Source organism: Acromyrmex echinatior, chromosome 3 (assembly GCF_024713525.1).
Source record: "Acromyrmex echinatior isolate Ae372 chromosome 3, ASM2471352v2, whole genome shotgun sequence".
NCBI lineage: Eukaryota > Metazoa > Arthropoda > Insecta > Hymenoptera > Formicidae > Acromyrmex > Acromyrmex echinatior.
In genome coordinates this window covers 19,827,881-19,849,124 of record NC_141854.1, presented here as the reverse complement: position 1 = coordinate 19,849,124, position 21,244 = coordinate 19,827,881, and the positions used below count along the sequence as shown (strand labels likewise).

Here is a 21,244-nt window from a genome sequence, read left to right as displayed (position 1 = left end):
CAGAAGATAACAATTTTCAAATTCAGTACAAAAGTAGGGAAAAATATTCTTTACAATTTGACGCAATTGTTATTTCATAACTCGTATTTCATACTAGCATCATATTTTTAACTGCATTGCACTGTAATTATCACTCTCTTTTCTCTCCTTAATTTTTAATCACATAGAAAAAAATGTACGATTTTTAAAACATCTCACTCTGATGTCTTCTAATCGGTTCAATGTATACATAAAAGAATTAGATGTGCCGAAGATCGATCGTAGAAAGAAAAGGATCCATGCATACGAGTCCATCGTGCGTGCGAACGCGCACGGTACATCGGCAGGGACGAAGGACAAGGGTAGAAGAGGAGACGAGGAGGAACCCGGCCGATATATGTAAGAAGAAGAGAAGAGAGAAAGAGAGAAGGTTGAGCCTGAAATGCGTGGGCGAGTGTGAGCTTGTGTCGCGCGAGTCACCACTCTCGGTTGCCCCGGGCGTCCCGCCGTCCGTCATCCTGTCCGCCCGTCCGTATTTCGTAGTGCACGCACACGCACCATCGATCGCGTGCACGCACGTCGGTACACGCGTGCGAGCGCGCGCGAGCGCATCGCGCATCAGCGTTCCGCCAATCATGCCCGACCGCGCAAATGAGCCGCGTTTTTTGACCAGTCAAAGTGTCACACGTAGCCGACGAGTCGTATATCGCGATTTACGTGTTTGTTTCCCGTGCGTTGATTTATTTTATAATCAAAAGGCTTCAGGTACGGATGCCCAGAATGTTGTGTTTTTCGAAAAGCAGTAATTATGACGTTGCTATTGAAAGTCATGTACAGCCATAAGCTTCATTCATGATTACTCAGATAATGTTATGATATTAACCTTTAAGTGGATAGGTGGGATGACTACAGTTTCTCAGATATAATTTCAGCTTAAAACTATACATAGGATTCTGGAAAAGTATTGCTCAGAATTCTTAAAATTTATTATTTTTATATTCTTCTTTTTTTATAAAGTTTATATATTAACTGTAACATTAAAATGATATTAAAGTAAAAGATATAATTGTAACGTAAAAATTGTTTGGGGGAAAGTACTGTGAAGCATTCCATCCATCAAGTTGTCTTTCCCGATTACATCAACGTTACTTTGACTTTAAGCAAGGATTAAAATTCTTTTTCTTTCTTTTTAAAACCGTGAGAGGGGGGGGGGGGGGAATTTTAAATTTTGCTTAAAATAACGTTGGTGCAATCGAGTCTAAATTACCTATCTACTCATTAAAGATTAAACAGGCTTGTCATGATTAAATTAAAAATAAATCTAAGTAAAGGAGATGTAAAGGGTCAAAAAATCAATAAAACTTGAATAAAAACATATAACTATATAATAATACAGATTCTCGATATCATTCCTCTAAAAATCTTGATGGTATAATATATAAAATATCTCTCAGAACAATAAAATATCTCGATGATCTAAGCAAAACAATAATTACATGTTTCGATCGAGCCATCTTCAGATTTATTGTAATAATAATCGCAATCCGCAGTAGAGTGAAACTCGTCTACGATAATACTAAGTAAAGATAAGTTAAGTTAACGATCTGTATAGCGAGAATCTGTATTATTATAGTTATATGTTTTTATTCAAGTTTTATTGATTTTTTTTACTCTTATATACCTTTACTTAGATTTATTTTTATTTGATAACAAGAATCTTTATATAATTTTATGATTAAATTAGTCTGTGCTACGTTGCGTTTTATAATTGACACATATTTAAACATATTATTATTTTTTATTCATACTATTATACTATTTAATTATACTATTTAATTTTTGTATAATACTACTTATACAATATATTCACATCTATAATAAATTACATTTGATATTATTTACATTCCGAGAAAAACATAATGATAACAATTATATAGGTGACAACTGTGCAAGTTACACATCAGAAGTAATACAGTCAAGTAAAAATATTATTTTATTGTTGTAACAACTAGCAGAATAAATATTTTATTCAACTATGTATACATTAATTCTAGATAACGTACAATTTTTACAATTGTCACCCGCATAGTCACTACTATATATCTTTTTCTCAGAGTGTAGAATTTACACTGTAGATCGCGAAATAATTTACATTTTATACTTATCATCTCGCCGAGATGATTTTATTCTAATGTCGGTTATACTCCAATAATGGAAGAAAGAAACGAGAAATTCTAGTCACGTTGAGAGCCAAGAGCGATAACCGTCGCGACGCGACGCAGCGGAGGCCGCGCGCGAGTCGGTGTGTTTCATTGCTGCACGTTATAAATGCTCGTGGCGCGGCTGTTAAGCGATACATGCCTACAGTATCGCGGGTGGCCCCCGCCTTTCGCGCGACCATCCGCCGATCGTATATCGGTAAGTACAACTTCGTTCTCTCCCGCGTATGGAGATGTTATATCCCAGTGCGTACGAGCTCTTCTTGCGCAAAAAGCGCACGCATACCGGCGCACGTGCCAGCCGGCGCGATTATTCCGCTCGGCTCCCTCAGCTCGCTTTCGTGCCCGGCGCGTCGGATCTCGATTCTCGTGGCGCGATCCTCTTTCGATGCATGCAATCGCCAATCGCGCGGCGCGGGTTGATGACGACGATATCTCTCGCCAAGCGTGAGAAGGGGGCGGGAATAAATTTACGATTTACGCGGGACACTCAATTTCAATTTGCATAAGTAGTAAATACCGCCGGGATTGAGTTACGTAATGAGAAGCGCGAGCTCCGTTTCGGCTGTGCGTGAAACGCCTGAAAATGTTCTCGGGAGGAAGACGAGAATATCACATTGTGCAACCCGGGATTAATAACCATGGTGGAGGATCAGCGGTTCTTTTTATGATAATCGCGGATGAAACCGATATAACTGGTACTACGCGGTCGTAATAATGTAATCGTTTTACTGCTGGATCGTTTTTCGGAAAAATCATCGAAACCAACATCGACGGTGGGAGAATCGCTTTTTGTTGCCGTGGAAAATATTCTCATGTTATTGCGTTATAATACCTTAATTTCTTTAATTTAGTAAGCTTATGATATCGTTATGGCATTTGGAGACTTAATCGCACAGTCGAAGAATGAAAAATATCAATAAAACATTATGATAATTTAATTGTTATGTAACGAAAATTTAATTTTTAACAAATTAATAAATAGTAACCCAGGTCAACAATTAAACGAGCTATAATTAGATGTGTGTGGCAATGCGAAATTTATTATTTCACAATATAATTTTCCAATACATTTCAACTATATTTAGCCCTCATCAGTCACAGAAATATAATTATCTCACATAACAAAAATTAAATTAACATATTTAAAGGATCATCTCAACTTAGATTTTCAATAATCAGTATAAACGCAACCATATTATATTTAATATTATATTTAATAAATTTATCGAACAATAAAACATAACAGTGATGAGTTATAATCCAACCAATTCGGTTAACAGCGAGAAAGGGCAATCAGTGTAAGTAAAAAAAAGTTTTTAGTAAAATTACAGATTGATATCAAATTATATAAAATGTGCGTCCTTAATACTATTGATAAGTAAAATATTCATGAGGCAAATACACATAATATATCTTAATGAGTTAGCAGCTGTCTATATATTACGATTGCAAAGTAAAAAACTTAGAGTCAGATACTGTTCACATGATACAAGATCTTGATTGCAAGGGAATCTAAACGCGACTAAAATAATTTAGTTTTTAATTTAACACTAAAAAGATTTAAAGACGAATCGTAAAAACGATTAAATAATTAATCATTTATAAGAAATGATTAATCAATTTGTGAGAAAAATTGCAAATAAAAGAAATACAATAAATAATTTAGTGTTTTACAGTTATATAAAACGTCTGTTCTTTTCAGTGTAAGAAATTCAATTGAAAAAGAGACGGATCAAGAATCAGAAATCGCAAGCTGTGCGACTTTTTCGGTCGCGACACATACAAACCGGCACAGTAAACGACGGATCAATCACGACATACAAATTGCCAGCAGCGCGTAACATTGCGAGACCTAATCTCCACGATCAAATTTATCCACAAGATGGAAAGCAACAGGGCACAACGTGTGAGGGGAAAGAAAAAGAAATAGCAGCGAGCACGATCGCGTTATCGACGCTTCGTCGACTCCTTAAATCAGCGAAGGTAGGTAGGCAAGACCGAGGGATGAAGCGTATAAGTGAGAATGGATGGGAGAATATTCCTTTCCTTTCCTTCTCCCCTTAGTTCTTTCTTTTTTTTTCCTGCTCTCCGTGACGAAGAGGGGACACGCGCATGCAGATCACGTCGGTTGTAGCCAAGTGATAGCGTATCTGTGGGCGGCGCGTGCGTGTGGTCCTTCTATGTCCCCTCAGTTCCCCGCCTTACTCGGGTCTTTCCTCGCTTCCACCATGCTTGAAGATATACCCTTTTTCTCCATTCCGAATCATCGTGAGCGCTACGTACACTTTACAAACACCCTCTCTCCCCCACTTCTAATTTTGCACGTCAACTTTGTTGATATAATACATAATTGGCCGAGAAAGTCCAACGTATTGCTTCCATACTCATTACGATACGATCGTTTTAATTAGAAATGTGTGCCGTCTAACGCTGACAGTTGGTATCTGTAAGGTGATCATACACTCGCCCACGTAGCCCACTCTATATCGTATCGTATAACCGTTAAATTCTGTAATCTTCTCTGGCGCGATATTTTTTCTTGGATAATGAAAGAAGGTATGATGATATATCATCTGTGCGCAAATTATTATGCGAACGCTTTTCAAATAATTTCTGTTAATCGTTTACGGATGCGTAATAATTGGCCTGAAGCAAAAGAGTAATTTTCGATAATGTAACTTGAATTTTATAAAATCACATGCAGATGTTTTTAAAACATATGAAAATATACCTATAATTTATTTGAACGTGACATCGATATTACGAAATTTATTCTTTGAGAACATTTGGATTCTAATAAAATATTGCATGTGAAGTTTCCTCCATTTTGCTTCGAGTTAAATATTTTCGGTTAATATTGACTTATTTATCTCTTCAATTATCATTTTCAAGGCGTCAAACATATCCTTTGGACGGTCACAAATTAAAAGAGGCCTACACAGAGTTAAGCGCGATGGTTACTATCAAGAATTCCGCAGGCGCGACGCAGAAGTCTCCGCAGAAGCGGGACAAATAAGCGATACTTTGAACGAACGTGACACAAAGACTCTCATCGAGAAGTCATTCTGGTCGCTTTCAGCGAGAGTTCAGGACTCGCCGTTCCCTGGCGACGTCTCCCGCGCTTCTCCTCTTCGTCTTCGTAACTCCCATATGTATATCCTGACGCCGTAAACACGATTTTGCCAACACGGGGTTTTGCGGTAAAACGACGGGTCGTAATTCGCGGTAAAACGTCCGCCGGTAAGAATTTATGAAAGCTCGCCCGGGAGTCCGGGTTTACGTGCGCGGGCAAGCATATACACGGGCAAGCTGCAGCCGCCGTATGCTCCATTCGAGACGATGAGCGGCAGTCGACCGGTTGCACAGGATTCTTCTTATCGACGCGAGAAGGCCCGTCTTTGGATATACCTTCGGGATCCGAAATAGCGTCGTTGGGGCCCACCGGGCCCACCTCCACCTCCACCTCCACCTCCACCTCTTCCCGGCACCTTCGAGAAAAGAAACGTAACTCTAGACGTATCGCGGTGTCATGTCCTGCGCACCTGGCGGCCCCGTTCTTTGTAACACAATACACACGTTTCGTCCTCCTGCTCCTCCTCCTCCCCCTCCCCCACCTTCTCCTCTTTAACTTCTCCTCCAAGCTTACCGCTGCCCTTTTGTCTCTTCTTCTCTCCGGCCCGTCATCAGCTTATACCTAGCCTGGATATGTGGATAAAAAAGGAGGAGGCAAAAATCCTGGTTTAATACCAGGGGGATTGGAATTTTCGGTCGGGCTGACGTACTCGCTCGAAAAAACCTGTTTAAGTGAACACACCGTAACGTCTGATATATCTAAGAGTCGCACAGATGAAGATTTAGACAGTTAAAATATTTCGCGACTATATATAGCAAAGAGGTCTGTTTTGCGTGTGATAAATTAAACGTGTGCCGCACACTGTGTTTTTCTGAGAAATAAAAAGATTTTGAAGGAAATAAATAAAATCGATGGCATTAATAATAAATGTGACGATATTTTTCGCTCAAATTGATCCTTTCTAACATTTTTTCTATTAAAATTTTTATTCAAAAGCCTCGAATAATATTAATTTTACCTATAGAAATCCAATTTCCTATAATAGTAACTCTAATTAAATCCGATTTGATTTAGCTATCATTTTGCTGCGCAAGAGGCGAGGAAGATTAAATGAGGATACAGACGACTGTGAGTTAAAAAATAATAATAAATGTTTATTTTACACACGTGAACGACAGAACACAATGGACACGTACAGTAGGTACCGTTTAAAAATGGAGACGACTATACGTTATTCAAGAGATAGAAGGTACCTACTACGTATCGCATACATAGAATTACAAACCTAAATATACACGAATTCGTATATCATTATCGTGATGTACATAACAATGATTACGCTCTAAACGTTAACGATGATAGATAGTGCAGGCGGATAGATACGATGTGAGTCAGAGGCTCGAATACGTGCAAGAGATCGAAATCCTGACCGTACTGGACCATGGACCGTGGCTCAAATACGACCGAATCGACCGTCGGAATCGATCGCACGTCGAAGTCAAGATCACTGCGGCGTTATAATAAATGGATGTCGATCCGTATCGTTGGCAGAAAGCTCAGGCAAGATTTTGTCCCGATGAACCGAAGAAAAATCGATATCCATGTATTAAGACGTCTCCTGAAGGACAATGGTGCTTGAACCGGAAACAGGTATTCCCGATGGTGGTGGCGACGACGGTACTCCCAAATTGTGGGTCAATGAGTGTCTCCTCAGATCACAATTCCTACGGAAGACCTTGCCGCAGGAGGCGCAATGATAAGGCTTAATATCCGTGTGTGTGAGAAGATGAGTCTTCAAATTGCTCCTCTGATTAAAACTCCTGGCACAGACGGGACATTTGTGCGGCGATTCCTCCATATGCAGAATTTTATGAACAGCTAGTGTCCTGCTCTGGCAGAATCCTTTGCCGCATTCAGCGCATTTAAACGGTTTCTCTTTGCTGTGTATATACCTGAAATACAGGAGGAAACTTTCCGGTTTAAATCTCTTACGTTTAAATTTCTCTTTAAGTTATCTAACTATGTTTCTTAAAGTCAGAATAACTCAAAACTGTAATTTGTAAAATTATAAAAGCGCGATAATATATATATATATATATATATATATATATATATATATATATATGTTTAATACTAGAAATTAAAAAGAAATAATAAAATCATCGAGTAATATATTATTAGCTTAATTAACATTATTATTACAGGTAAGGACTACAATTATTGCAACGGCAAAGATATGAATGAATGAATGTATCATGACACCTTGACCATTAAATATAATGTACACGTCATTCAATCATCGTTGTAATTACGCGAGGTGGAAAAGGCGTACCATGAATTTGTCCGTTCGTAAATCGTACGACGCTTGTAATTAATGGCGACGCGATAAAGAGATAAATACGCGCGGTCTCTAAATCTTCCCTCATGAAGGGAATAAATTTGGTAAATAATCCTATACCGTCATCAAAGCTTTTATGCGCTTAACGTTTAATTCAATTTTCCTTGACGTAATATATTATTACAATATTTACTTCTCTCGCATATACTGGAGGTTATAAATAAATTCTACTAAAATGATTATTTTAATCGTGTGCGATCGAAAATATTACAATGACATAACTTGAAATTAATTTATTGTTCGAAGCATAAATTACACTCATAAACACGTGTGCATTTAATAATAAACATGATGCAAATATTTATGTATATAATAAAAAATCCGATATAAAAAATTTTATTAATTAAAATATAATTTCCAAAAAATTTATAACTTTGCTTTTTATTATTCATTAATTATAATTATGTTACAATTATTGTTTCATCAGCATTGAATTATTTTAAACGAAAAATTTATAATTTAAATAATTAATTCAATTAACGTTATCCATTTAATTCAATTCAGTTATTTCAGACATTTAACAGTAAAAAAAGAATCTGCGTGCGCGATCGTATGTTTTCACAAAGAAAGATCTAATCGGAAGATTAACGTCTCCCAGGTGAACAGAATCTATTTACCTGTGATCTCTGAGATGATCCTGCCGTCGGAAAGCTTTGCCACATATGTCGCACGAATACGGCCGCTCGTCGGTATGCGTCCTCTCGTGGATCAACAGATTATAGCTCTTCGTGAACTGTCTGCTGCAGAACTTACAAATAAACTGTTTCTTGGGTCTGGACGTACGGCAAGTCCTTGGTACACTCGAGTCCACCGTGATCGAAGCGTGTTGCGCGGACGAAGAGGAGGAAGACGAAGTGGACGAGGAGGTCGAGGAGCAACCCGAGGAAGTTGATGACGCGAAAGATGTTGGGACGGTCAAGGATCGTGAGACCGTCGTCACTGACGTGCTTGCGCGATTCCCTTCGGATATTCGTCGCAGGAGCAGTTCGTGATTCGCCGAGGAGGAGCTCGTTCCGGACGTCTCGCACAGCAGGACCTCGTCATCTTCCGCGAGAAGAGCCAGATCCTCCTCGGTGTCGGTCACAAAGTCCAGCCGTGCCTCGTCGTCCTCGCTGATTGCCGAAGCGGCCGATCGAAGCAGCTGATCAGCCGTCAGGTGGTCATTCTTGACAGCTGTCGGGCTCAGGGCCACGTCAACATTCGCGTTCAATGACGAACACCTCTGATTACCAACGACGGTTGCGGTGGCGCTCGCGGTTTGCGCGACGCCGGAAGTCGCGCCACTTGCATGAAGACGATGAAGCGTCAAGTACGTCTCCAGTGCCTGGAGATTGAAAGCCGCAGCGGCGGCGTGTCCCGGCGGCAGGAGCGCCGCTCGCTGCAGAGCCGAGAGGAGGGCACCCTGAAGCCGCAGGGCGACACTCTGGAGCGCTAGATTAGGTAATTCGGTGCCCGCAGTGAGACCGGTGACATCGGTCTCTTGTGAGTCTGCTGTAACCGTGACCGATGAAGTCGACGGCGAGGATGAAGTGGACGGCACCATTACGAGGGCCCGTTGCTCCTGCTCCGGTTCCTGATGTTCCTCCTCCTGCTGCTGTTGCTGCTGCTGCTGCTGCTGCTGCTGTTGCATCCTCCACCGTCGTTCAAATCGTCCCGGATTAGCCTCTGGAACGCGCGCCTGCCGTATTTCGCCGATATCATTGGCAAGGCGATCGGAAATTCCTAATTTGTCCTAACTTGATCCAGATAAGTAATGCAACGTGGATACGTGCCGGTGTTCCTCCGGTATCCTGATAAGTTCTCCGTGTTGATTTCACCCTTGCACGACGTTACCGAACCCAGCCACGCGTTTACATATTTTTCGTCGACTGATTGTCAGTTCCCGAAACGATTGTTCCTATTGGTACGATGCTCGAACGCGAAAACGGGAAAGAGGATACACACACACGATGCTGGCGGTGCGAAGGCGCCCCGAAGACTGCTCCTACCTGCCGCTGCTGGGTACTGCTGGTGGAGCCACCTGGTGGCAGGTATCCGAGTCAAAATGGGCCTGTCCGCGGGGAACGGGCCCCGGATTCAGGAGAGAGTGCCGTGCCACAGCTGGTCCGCGCGATCGCCGGCCCGCCGGTTTCGACGATACGAGACCGGCCACATGATCTTAACGTGGGCCGCTGCGAGTTGCGACTTGCGTGCCGCAACTCGCAACGGCGAGCATACATTCGGGGACGCACGCGCGCGCGCGCGCGCGCGCGTGTGCGAGGGATATCCGGAAACGTGAATCGCGATCGCGATCACGATCGCTTTCGCGGGTCAACAGCTGTTTAACCCGCGTGTGTTCCCTTCGCGAAACGTGCGTCTCTCTTTGCATTAGAAGGACAAATATGCAACGAACATTTTTATTTATGCAGTCACACGGAAAAACCATTATGTTAAAATATCTAAAAGTCTTTAGCTGAATACAGAATTGAAAATATTCTGTTGAACCTTCAAAATAATTATGTAGAACAATGCTTAAGCTTTGATGAATGAGATGTAAAAGGTTTTAACGATCAATTCGAGCGATCCACATAATCATTTTGATAGTTCAAACAAAATATTTTTGGATCTGCATAGATTTTTCAGCAAAATTGTTCTCCATGAATTAGAGATGAAATTGTGATTACAAGGAAGAATAAAGAAGAATATATATTAAAAATAAATTAAACTCATGTAATAAAAGGTCATTGATTCACTAATACGTCCAATACAGATATTAAATTTATAACTTTTGTCATATATAATGCTTGTAGGCATTACGATTTTGAAAACTACATATTTTTATATTGTATGTTATACTTCTTGTAATCCTTCAAATATGTGCTTTTATATTATTAATTTACATATTCCAAATAAAATCCGAAATCAGTTCTAAATAAAACTTTAATCATTTCTAAACAATTATGTCCTAAGTAAATTATATTGCTTGTAATGACATATGTATGTAAAACAATTTAAAAATAATATATTTTCTCGGAAAATAATTTTCTTTTAACAAATGATCAATGTATGTTTTATGTAAAAACTGATTTATATATAATTATAATTTATATTTGTGTCGATCTAATATTTATAAATATCAATCAGATCAATATAATATTAACAACGCGTTTTTTACATATAAGAATAACGTTTATGAATTCCAAGAATATTATTAAATGTTTATGAAGGAAACCTGATAGACTGCTTCGTGCATTTCGAAGATTTTGAACTCACTAAGGGCGGACAGTTTATATATATATATATATATATATATATATACTTGAGTTTTTAATATCTCAATAGATGTCGTGTGAAAATGAAGTAAAACTGGATGAATAGTGATGCCGCGATGAAAAAAAAAAGCATCTCTCCCGCGATACTGCGCCCGTGTGCCGCAGCTTCGTACCAACTCGACTTAACTCGGACTCTCGGCAAAGCCGCAATAATTTACGACGGCAATTAATGCGCGCGAGTAAGCCGTGTATAGCGCCTATAGTTAGCTGCCTCTTCAGTGTCGGAGCGCACCGAAAGCAAGGGAGAAAGAGAGACATTCCGTACACGCGCTCTCGTGCGCGCACATGAGACAAAAAAAGGGCGAGTAACCTGGCAAGAAGAAGAGAGAAAGAGAGAAAGGATGAAAGAGAAGGGGAGGGAGAGTACTATGGAGTACGATATAGAAGGAGAGGAGATCTCTCAAGGAAAGGCGAAAGAGAGACGATTGAAGTGGAAAAGGGTGCGGTAAAGAAAGGCGAGAGAAAAGAGAGGAAATGAGAGAGAAGGAGAGAGAGAGAGAGAGAGAGAGAGAGAGAGAGAGAGAAAGGAGCGCGGGCAGGAGAGAAGAGAGGCGAACCGAGGCATCGGGCAGACTAAATAATATTATAGGTGGTGTTCTCACGGTCTCGGGACGCCCGCGGGCCAACTCGTCACCCCTCTCCCCGTACGGCCCCTCTTCCTCGCCTTATTCTCTCCTCCCGCTCTCCCTGGCCGCCTCTTACTCCCCCGCGCGTAAGCTTCGCCCACGCTGGGTCCTCACGGAGGGCCTCACGGAGTCGTTTGAGTCCCGCCGGTGAGACGGAGAGGCTCCGACCGAACGATGCCGGATGCAGACGAAGACGCACGAAAGGGTCAGAGGTCACCTCGCGCTCGCTGACCGTCACCGTGGACGCGGTTCCTTCTCTCCTCTTCTCTCTCTCTCTCTCTCTCTCTCTCTCTCTCTCTCTCTCTCTCTCTTTCTCACACACACTCTCTCCGCTCCTCCCCCTTCTCTTTTTTCTTCCTCGACGTAGAGACGCCGAGGAGGGCCCTCGCACTCCTTCCTCCCTTTCCCCCTCCCCCTTCCCTCCCCCCCGCGCGTTCGTCTTTTACTCTCCTTTCGTAACTTCGATGCCCTCGCGAGTCCAACTTTCCCCCCTTCCCTCCCCTCCTCCTCCGCGTCTTCACGTCTTTTCGCTCTTCTCTCTTCTCGGTGAAGTCCTCCTCCGCGAAAGTTGACAGGCTCTACCCAGTTAATCAAGTAGCGAGTTAATTGCCCGGCTAGAACATAATACGCGCCCGCGATATACGCGGCACTTTATTTGGACACGCTGACATGTAACGCGCTGCTTTCCGAACGAAGTTCTATGTCAGATGAAGCGGGACGTGTCACAACGATCCGCGCTCATATCTTACGTCGTTTCATTGTGTTTCCCCGTGTCATAACGTATTAACATGCGCGAGTCACAACGTAGTAATGTCAACGCACTCGTACGTGCCTTCGATACGACGGGTATCAAGTGAAATTTTCACACGGCAAGTATAATATATTGTGTAAAACGACGAATATTTCATGCTTTGTCTCATTATTGCTATGAAACTTTATGTTCAAAATTTTGATCCTTGACGTTGTAATTTCTTCATATATATAATTGTCTTTTCACTTAATTATCAAGAGTCTTATGACAGACATATTTATTATAAAAATAATAAGGCTAAAAAATTAGTAAAATTAAGATGTACATTATTTTTAAATGTACCTTAATTTTGCTCGTTTTTGTTTATTGTCTTGATATTACTTTACAAATATGAGTCGTTCTTTTTATTAAAGATATTATTATGGAGTTATTTCTATATTTATAATATCAAAAGTTACGTTTTTATAGAGGTTGAAAATCTATCTGAAGAAATTTTATTTTATAAATGCGCTTTTATTTTTTATTAAAAAAAAAATACCTTTTTTAAAACAGTTATTTATGCATTGTTAGAGAAGAATAGTGTACATAGTTATTACATCCGCAGTCAAGTGTATTATTGCGAATAATTCGACAATGCTTAGAAACCATCAATCGATTTTATATGTCAGGAAATTTTCTCGTCTGTGCTCTTTAACTCCAGGAGGCAAAAGGTTATAAGTGGCGTTCAACATCGATAAATAAAGTAACGCGGCGTGACATGAGAAATTCCTTGCGATCGGCGACCTGCGCTGAATCGAAAAGAAAGGGTCCGAATCACTGTCCTCCGGTCGATTCTAACATGCTTAACACACTTAACGATGACACGAGCGAGGCACGTGTATGTAAGTATTATAGAAAGTATTGTACTTTGAAAGAACGAGGCGAAACTTATGAAACTGACAGTAGTGTATTTAATAATAATATTATCCCTTCTTGAAATTACTCTTAACACTTTTTTTAAAGCAATATTATTATACAATTGTATTTGTATATTCGCACATAAATAAAAATATTACTAACAATAAAGCATTAAAGTGCACCAGCAAAGATCCGCTTTGGCCAAAAATGGCAGTATTCTCTCTTATTCGTGTATTTAAATACTTTTCAATCTATTTCACTTAATATTCAATACTATTACATTCGTAACTTGAAATAAAACGTTTTAAATTCATTTTATTAAGCGTAATGTAAATTAATTGTATTTAATATTTTGTGGGAAATTCACGAAATAGCAATTGGTCGTTTATAACTCTTTTCTGAGATATTTCATACTTGAATGACGTAACAATGAAGAAAGCAGTTTCAAATGTACCGTCCTAGAGGTTCTCTTCGGTTAGCAAGCACCATCCACTGCCATTCAATTTGCTCTTGTTTCCTCAATGCGGTGAAGCGCAGAGGGAGGCCGCGACATCCCGCCGCGTAGATAATTAGATCGCTACTAAGCACCTCCACTTTCACGCATCTTCACCTCCGCGGTTGCGTACGGGCACTTGTTTCTCTCCTTGTTTTCCGCCTCCTATCCCCCTTGGATACGAGTTCTCGCCCCGTTTGTTTCTCTTTGACTACATGCCCGTTCACGGCGTGATACAACCAGTCCCCCTCGACGTGATAAAGGAAAGCACGCATCGTTTCGTTTGACCACGTGATTGCAATGATTACCCCTTTCCCCATCTAGCGTCTTCTCACCCGTTTTAATTTCTCTTAAAAATACGTACAATACTTGAAAGTACCTCTCTCTCTCTCTCTCTCTCTTTCTCTCTCTCTCTCTGCATAATATTTATATAATTTTGTTTGTCAATACAATTACTCGCGTTTATGTAATTATGCATTGAAACCATCGGAGCAATTTTTCAACCGGCACGATAAAAAGAAGCGAAAAAATTTAAAAATAATTAAAAAAGCGCGTAAGGAATGAGGTAATACTTTCAAAATTGTGAAAATTAAAACAATAAATTATAAACAATATTAAGAATTTTTATTTTAGACCGCATATGTGAGAAACACAATCAATACTAGAAAAATGCCTATTACGGTCAAAGCTGTAGATCTTCATTGCTTTAAAATAATTCAATCTGGAATTACTAATATACACTATATATGTACTTGCATATTGTATCATATTATAGTACTTTTAGAACCGCGCCAAATTGTTTTCCGGATTATAAACGCAATTAAAACTACTCCAGTAATCGCGAATTAAATTTAGCAATTTAATAATTTGATGCTACCTAAATTATATTGTGTTCACTAACATTTTAAACAAAGTGATATCGTCATTAATTATTTTTAAAACAATAAAATGCAAATTAAAACTTTACTGTTTATTTCTCTGAATATTTATTTTTCTGAATATCGTATTAATGATCTGATATCTGATAATAAACCTATGCTGAACATTGAAGCGCATGCACTTAATAATGTATCTTAATAAATTTTATCGTTATTTAATGTATCGTGAATTAAAAAACGCTCATTAAACTGTTATAATATTGCTTAATATATCAACATCGTTGAATAATAGAAAATTAATATAATACAACGTGATGAAGAAGACTTATCAGATGACAAATAGACAATATCTAAGTCCGTGCCTATTTTTTCTAGTTAGCCTAAATGTTCTTAGTTTTTTCACCTTGCTTTATTTCACTTGTAATTTATTTCATTTAAAATACACATTATACACAAAAAGTTTAGTAATAAAGTTACTTTTTTTTATTAACATTGAAATTTCTATGTATAATTGTTGAACTTGTTATGGAATGTTTTATATAATAATCGCCTCTCTCTCTCTCTCTCTCTCACATTATTTTTATAAGTGTCATCTTAGAGTACGATGATAAATCCAGACAAAGAAAAGGAACAACGTCTTCACTTTCACACATTGTCACCTATGAAGTTTCGCCTAAATCTTTGCTGCATCTTTTTTCTTCCTTTTTCTTCTTAGTCTCTTTTGTTGTTCTTTTTTTCCCTTTGGTCGATTCTTTCTTCCTCTAACCGATTATACGCTCGTTGGTGCCGCGGTATCGCGAGACAGCCAGGACACAAAGAAGTGGAATGAACGAGAGGTTCGGGACGATGAAGAGAGAACAGAGTGCACGGACGTCCGTGGACCCCCCGTCCGGGATCGCGAGATTGATTTGTCCAATTACGTTAAACAATCCCCGGGATAATTCGATCGCCTGGTATCCTGGGACCGTTCGCGAGGTCGCCCAGCTCTCAGCCAACTTTCTGCAATTTGTGAATGTAAATTCCCGTTCCCCCGATATACACGCATTACACGTCTCACGACGCGAAATTAGCGGATTCGTTGGCCAAACGAGCCCACGAATTTATCGTGTTCACAGGCGCAGATCGTTAGCTATGCTTTTGACTAATGAGCACGTCGTGCCTTTCTTGAAGCAGAAAAAAAAAGAAGAAACTCGCCACTCAATAAGATAAATGTGTCACCTACGCTACGCGAATTCTACTTCTTTCCACATTAGACGTTAGACTCACGAATCTTGCGCCGGAAATCAGGTTATATAATTAACGAGAAGATATCGAGGAAGCGATGATTGAATAGATTGATTTCATGATATATGATCGCTCATTTATTTAATTGAAGCCTTACTTCTTGACAGGCTTATGAGCGATTGTTAGATATTTATTTCGCACGGATCAGTTTGCCAGCAGACTAACATAAGTAAGAATGCGAGAATTATTTTTCTATTGCAAATAATATCAATATTTATATAAAATAATGCTAAAAAATAATTACTATAATATTATTTATATATTTTTTTTTCATGATGTTTTAAAACAATTTATTAACCCTCGATTGCAGCAACGGATCATTTGGATCGCAAGCGGAAAATTTTCGACAATTGTACAATCTGTATGATTAGTGAAGTCCAATGAAGTACTATAAGATTTTCAATTGTAAGAAAAAAATTGTGAGAATTGTTATTTATCGATAGGCGGAGATTCATTTATATTCTATACTTCAAACAAAACGTTTTAAAACTTAGGTGTAATTTTTACGGATATAGTTGAGAGTTAGAAAACATAATTAAACGATATTAAAATAATTCTATTTATACTTATGTCCTATAGTTGCAAAAAAATGATACATAACATGAGAAAAGAATTATATTGTTTACAAGATAAATTACTTTAATCAGCTGATCTAGTTACAAATTAGGTATTTCATTAACATTTTACATTGATGTATATTTTCTCCTTTCATATGCCTACAATCGTAATAGATGCAGCAGTTTTCGTTTTTGAAGATTAATATGTTTTTATAAAAAAATGTGCATATCTAACTATACGACGAGAGTTATTCAGAGGGAACAGATGATTTCGGAAATTAAAAATGAAGTGAAAAATGATTTACTCACGCTCGCGCCGAGTCGGCGATGTGACTCCCGCTCTTTTCCAAAGAGTGTGCTCCCTGTCGTGCACCCGCTATATTATTCTACCTCGTGCCTTCGCACTGGCCGACGAAATAAATGTGATACTTTCAGCACTGCCGCCTTGTGAGCTCAGAAAGTCTGTCTCGTTTCTCGCGCATAAATAACATATAACTCCATCTCGACGAAGGGACCCTTTTCTCGAAGACGAGAAGGTGGCTAGAAAAGGTTTATTCCCTGGGTCTCTTCCATGACTTCGATGAAAAAGAGACAGAGACACCAGCCCGAGGAAAGGGTCCTTCGAGGGAACGTATCACCAGGAGGCAAAGCGTGATTCCATTAGTCAGGACCTCACCACAACGCATGTTTTAAAGCACCGTTTACACATTCGGACTGCTCTCTTTACAACGTTTGTAAGACACGCGATCCCATTACCATGTGAGTGTCACGATTAATTTCTATCGCAAAAAAATTTTTCTGAAAGAGACTCATCAATTTCATAGTATATTACGTTGGAATAAAAATTACATTAATAAGCCTTTGCGCGTATAATATACATAAATTTTCGCATATTTTGACGTAATGTCTTTTAGTATTATTTACGTCTTGACAAATCAATTTTTATGAGATTGCTCACGATTGATTAAAATCAAAGACATAAGGCATGATTTTTTACAACAATTGATACAATAATAATTGACCTATAATTTTTGACACATCTGTCAGAATTATAGCAATTGTAGCATTGATAATTGAGCCGTTTTTTTAATAACAAAGTTCAATGATTTTGATTAAATTAACATCTTCGACATTATTATTCTGGCAATAGTTGACAATAAGAGTTAACTTATTGTGACGATCATTTCGAAAAATGATGTCGCTTTGATGCAGCATCGATCATGGCAACATTTTCCAATCCAGCAGAGAAACGGGTTGTCCATGCTACCCTCGGGCGATAATCACAATCTTTACAAACGACAGAAGGAAGATACGGGTGTCGTGCCCGCAAGGCAGCAGCCGAAAGATGCATCAACAGGCGTTGACCGCATACGGTGTAAACTCGCCTTCAGGAGAGCCGGGGTTACCCCCGAAACCCCTGACGGGGGGTCCGTACACCGGCTTCTCCTTCCTCTTTTTTAAAAGTAAGGATGCCTGTCGCCGATAGTGATTTGTTGAGTGTATTTGCATTTTAGATTTAGGCTGCTGCGCCTGTACCGCATCTCTCTGTCTCTCTCCTTCTCTCTCTCTCCCTCTCTCAACCCTTTTTCTTCGTATCAACTCCCTATCTCCCGGCCAGGACACATCCTGTCTCTTGTATATGTCTGAGATTTCTCACTCGTTGCCTCCCTCGCTTTCGATTTCTGGTTTCTGGTCAACGCCGCGCGTCAAGAGAAATAGGGAGGAATGGAAAAGGAGGAGGCAAGAGATGAGAAAGGGGGAAGGGGGAATTTGGTCGACTCAGGAATGACATTAGTCATATACTATCCCCTTGACTGCTAGCGAGGAGACTTGTTTATGCACGTTTAAAGAATGATTAGGCGACGGCGTCGCGACGGGGGGCGTCTCGCCATCCCTCTTCCTTTCTCTCTATTCACTGTAGCCTCTTCATCCCGCTTTTATAGTTATAATTCTTCCCTCCATTTGCCCCGCGGCCAGTCGCCGGTTCGAGCTGTTGAGGAGGTGGCCGAAAATGACCGCACGATTTTGCCTTCTGAACTCGGTTTATGTTGCACGAACTATGGGAGAATAAAGCCGTAAAGAAGATATTTCATTTTAAAATAACAATGAGAGGAACATCGTGGGAAAGTAATTATCCAATTTAAGATTTATCTTTTACATCCTATTATTTTGATTAAATCAATATTAAAATAAAACGTTAAATTTTCTTACGTTCTGTAAAAAAAAAATAGAATAGAGTAGAAATTTAATTGTCAATTGTATCTGTCAATGTACAACTCTTGATAATTCAGTTCTAGATATTTTTTATAAAAAATATTTAAATAATTCACAATAAATTATATTTTTTGTAACGCAATCATAAAACGGTAAGTGGATTTTGAACGCTGAAAAATTCGTGCAATTATTCTCAAACTGGCGAGTTAAAGTCGGCCCTCTGAAATCCTCGTTTTCTTGGACGGACTTACTCAGCCTCCGGGAAGCTCCAGTTAGGCAGCGCCTTTTTATTATGTAATCTGCCGTTATTAATTTTAGATTTTTTTTTACAGTCGGCTGTAGTTACTTGTCGGTTTACTGCTGTGAGAAAGATCTCGGGGAGTTATTTATACTTAGGATCGTACCTAGCGAATGTTATCACCCTTACAAAAAATTCCCATCAAATTTGCGGTTTCTCATCGCATTTTTTGTCAATTGTGATCTTTAACAAACACGAAGATATCGAACGATAACAAAAACATCATTCATCTTTTATAATAATCAACAAATGTTATTATTCTTATCTTACTTTTAATTACACTTTTCAAATCAGGTGTACGTGTCGTTTTCCTAGAAACTTTATTTTTAGTGGCAATAGTTCTTACCGATCAGTACAAGAAAACGACTAGATGCGTAAGATTACAAATATATAATTCAACTTATTTATGCTATACGCGTACAAGAACTACGATCGAACTCGAAGAGAGAAAGAAATCGAAAAGGAAACTCGATTCGTCGTGCATTCCACGGGCGCAGCCGTTGAATGACAGATCAATAATTGATCATTATTATCGTATGACCGGGACCTATTGTCGAAGAGGTTCTGTGTCTCCTCCTCCGTCTTATTTTAGACTTGTACCACCAGCCCGGTAACATCCAGAGCCGCGCCCTCCTGCGGGGTCAAATGTCAGTCGCGAGTGTCGCGTTGCATTCCTATGTAAAGCTTCTCTTGCACGATAGACGAAGGTTCATTTATTTGCGCAATTCTAATTTCACTGGTTCCAAGATTCTCGATTCACCTCTTCTTGTGATCGAACAACATCTATCGGAAGTAATTGCTAATTGGCAAGAGTCACCTGATTATTTAATATGTTGATTTAGATACATCAGTTCTAACCAAAAACAGAGGTGAGCTGATACCTCATATTTAAGATTTGATCTTGGATTTCCCAAATTTATATGTCTATCCACAAATATTTTCCTTATTATTTATTTGAGATATTAGAACTTTTGAAGTGTCTATATTAAATCGTGTATTCTACTGCAGTCCGGAATTTTTTGGTCTCGTTTAAAGATGTTCACAAATGTTTGGGGTCGCCAACGCGGGTACCGTAACACGCAAGTCTCATCGAGGAACCAGGAAACGTGGAAGAAAGGTGGTCAAGTTAGGAAGAACGAAACCCGCGGCTGGTTTATGATCATTCAGGACGAAACGAGCTTCCCGGAATGCCCGAACCGTGTAAGCGGATCTAACCGAGCGATGGATCCAACGAGGAACGGAGGAACGAGTGCTCGCCCACCTGCTCGTGCGACCGCGAGTCCGCTCGCTTGGTCGCCAAGCCGGGAACATCGAAATGCAGGACGTATTGCTCTGTCACCCGCGGACCGCCGATCTATTAGTTATGAATATTGTTGCCCATGGCGATACATGACCGGCGACCGCGTGGTGTTCTCCCAAAAATATGTACCGGACACCCGCATACGCCGGGGCCTCCTCCTCGCACTGGGAGTCATTCCAAAATGTCGCGCCATCCTTGGGGGTCAAACTAGTGCTAGAGGTTTGTAATGATGAGTTAGCAAGTTTTGAGGAATGCTGAGAATTTTACTACTTACATTATAATAGTTGTTACTTTGAGCAAGAATTTATTCATAGTATTATATTTGTATTGTACTAAAATATCCAATAGATAATCAGATTGTAATGTTTAAATGTAATGTATTATACTAAAAAAGAGTTTAAAAATATTGTTTAATTGTTAAGATAATGATCATATTTATCGTCATGTAAACATTGCAATTAATTTGGAAATCTTAGGATTCATTTTGACATATAATTAAAAAATTATCTTATTAAATAATACCATCTTACAATTATATTATAATAAATATATGTCAGGTAATATGAATGAACTGTTAATTAATCGAGATATAAGGTTTACATTTAGCTAATTTATTTATACATCATTATTCTCATTCCGATTAATTACTTTTCAATACGTAAAAAAACTCGGTGTTAAGTGGCTAACAAATGCGTATAGTTAAGTCGTAACTGAAGTCGTTATTAACTACCGTTCACCACGTATCGGGTAACAAGCAACTTCATGGATCTCTCATCGAGTCGTAACCGAGAACATCTCGAGGATGATCGATATTTTTCGTGTCACCGGTATCCGTCAGTCTCCGTAGCGAGGTAAGAGAGGTGAGCCAGTGTGTAGTGGAACGTGTGGTGGGTGTATACGTCATAAAAAAGAAGATACGAGTAGAGAATACCGCGTTGGCGGCGTCGAAGGATACCGAAGAAT

At 39.3% G+C, this 21,244-nt stretch overlaps 1 protein-coding gene across 1 annotated transcript; it reads right to left on the bottom strand.

The window, feature by feature from the left end:
• Positions 1 to 6,401: 6,401 nt before the first annotated feature.
• On the bottom strand, positions 6,402 to 9,775 carry LOC105146259 (sister of odd and bowl). The gene is made up of 2 exons (XM_011056414.2): positions 8,290 to 9,775; positions 6,402 to 7,226 (listed from the first exon to the last, which is right to left on the bottom strand). Exons 1-2 carry the CDS (start codon positions 9,300 to 9,302, stop codon positions 6,881 to 6,883), a joined length of 1,359 nt encoding a protein of 452 aa, XP_011054716.1. The 5' UTR covers positions 9,303 to 9,775; the 3' UTR covers positions 6,402 to 6,880.
• Positions 9,776 to 21,244: the final 11,469 nt, after the last annotated feature.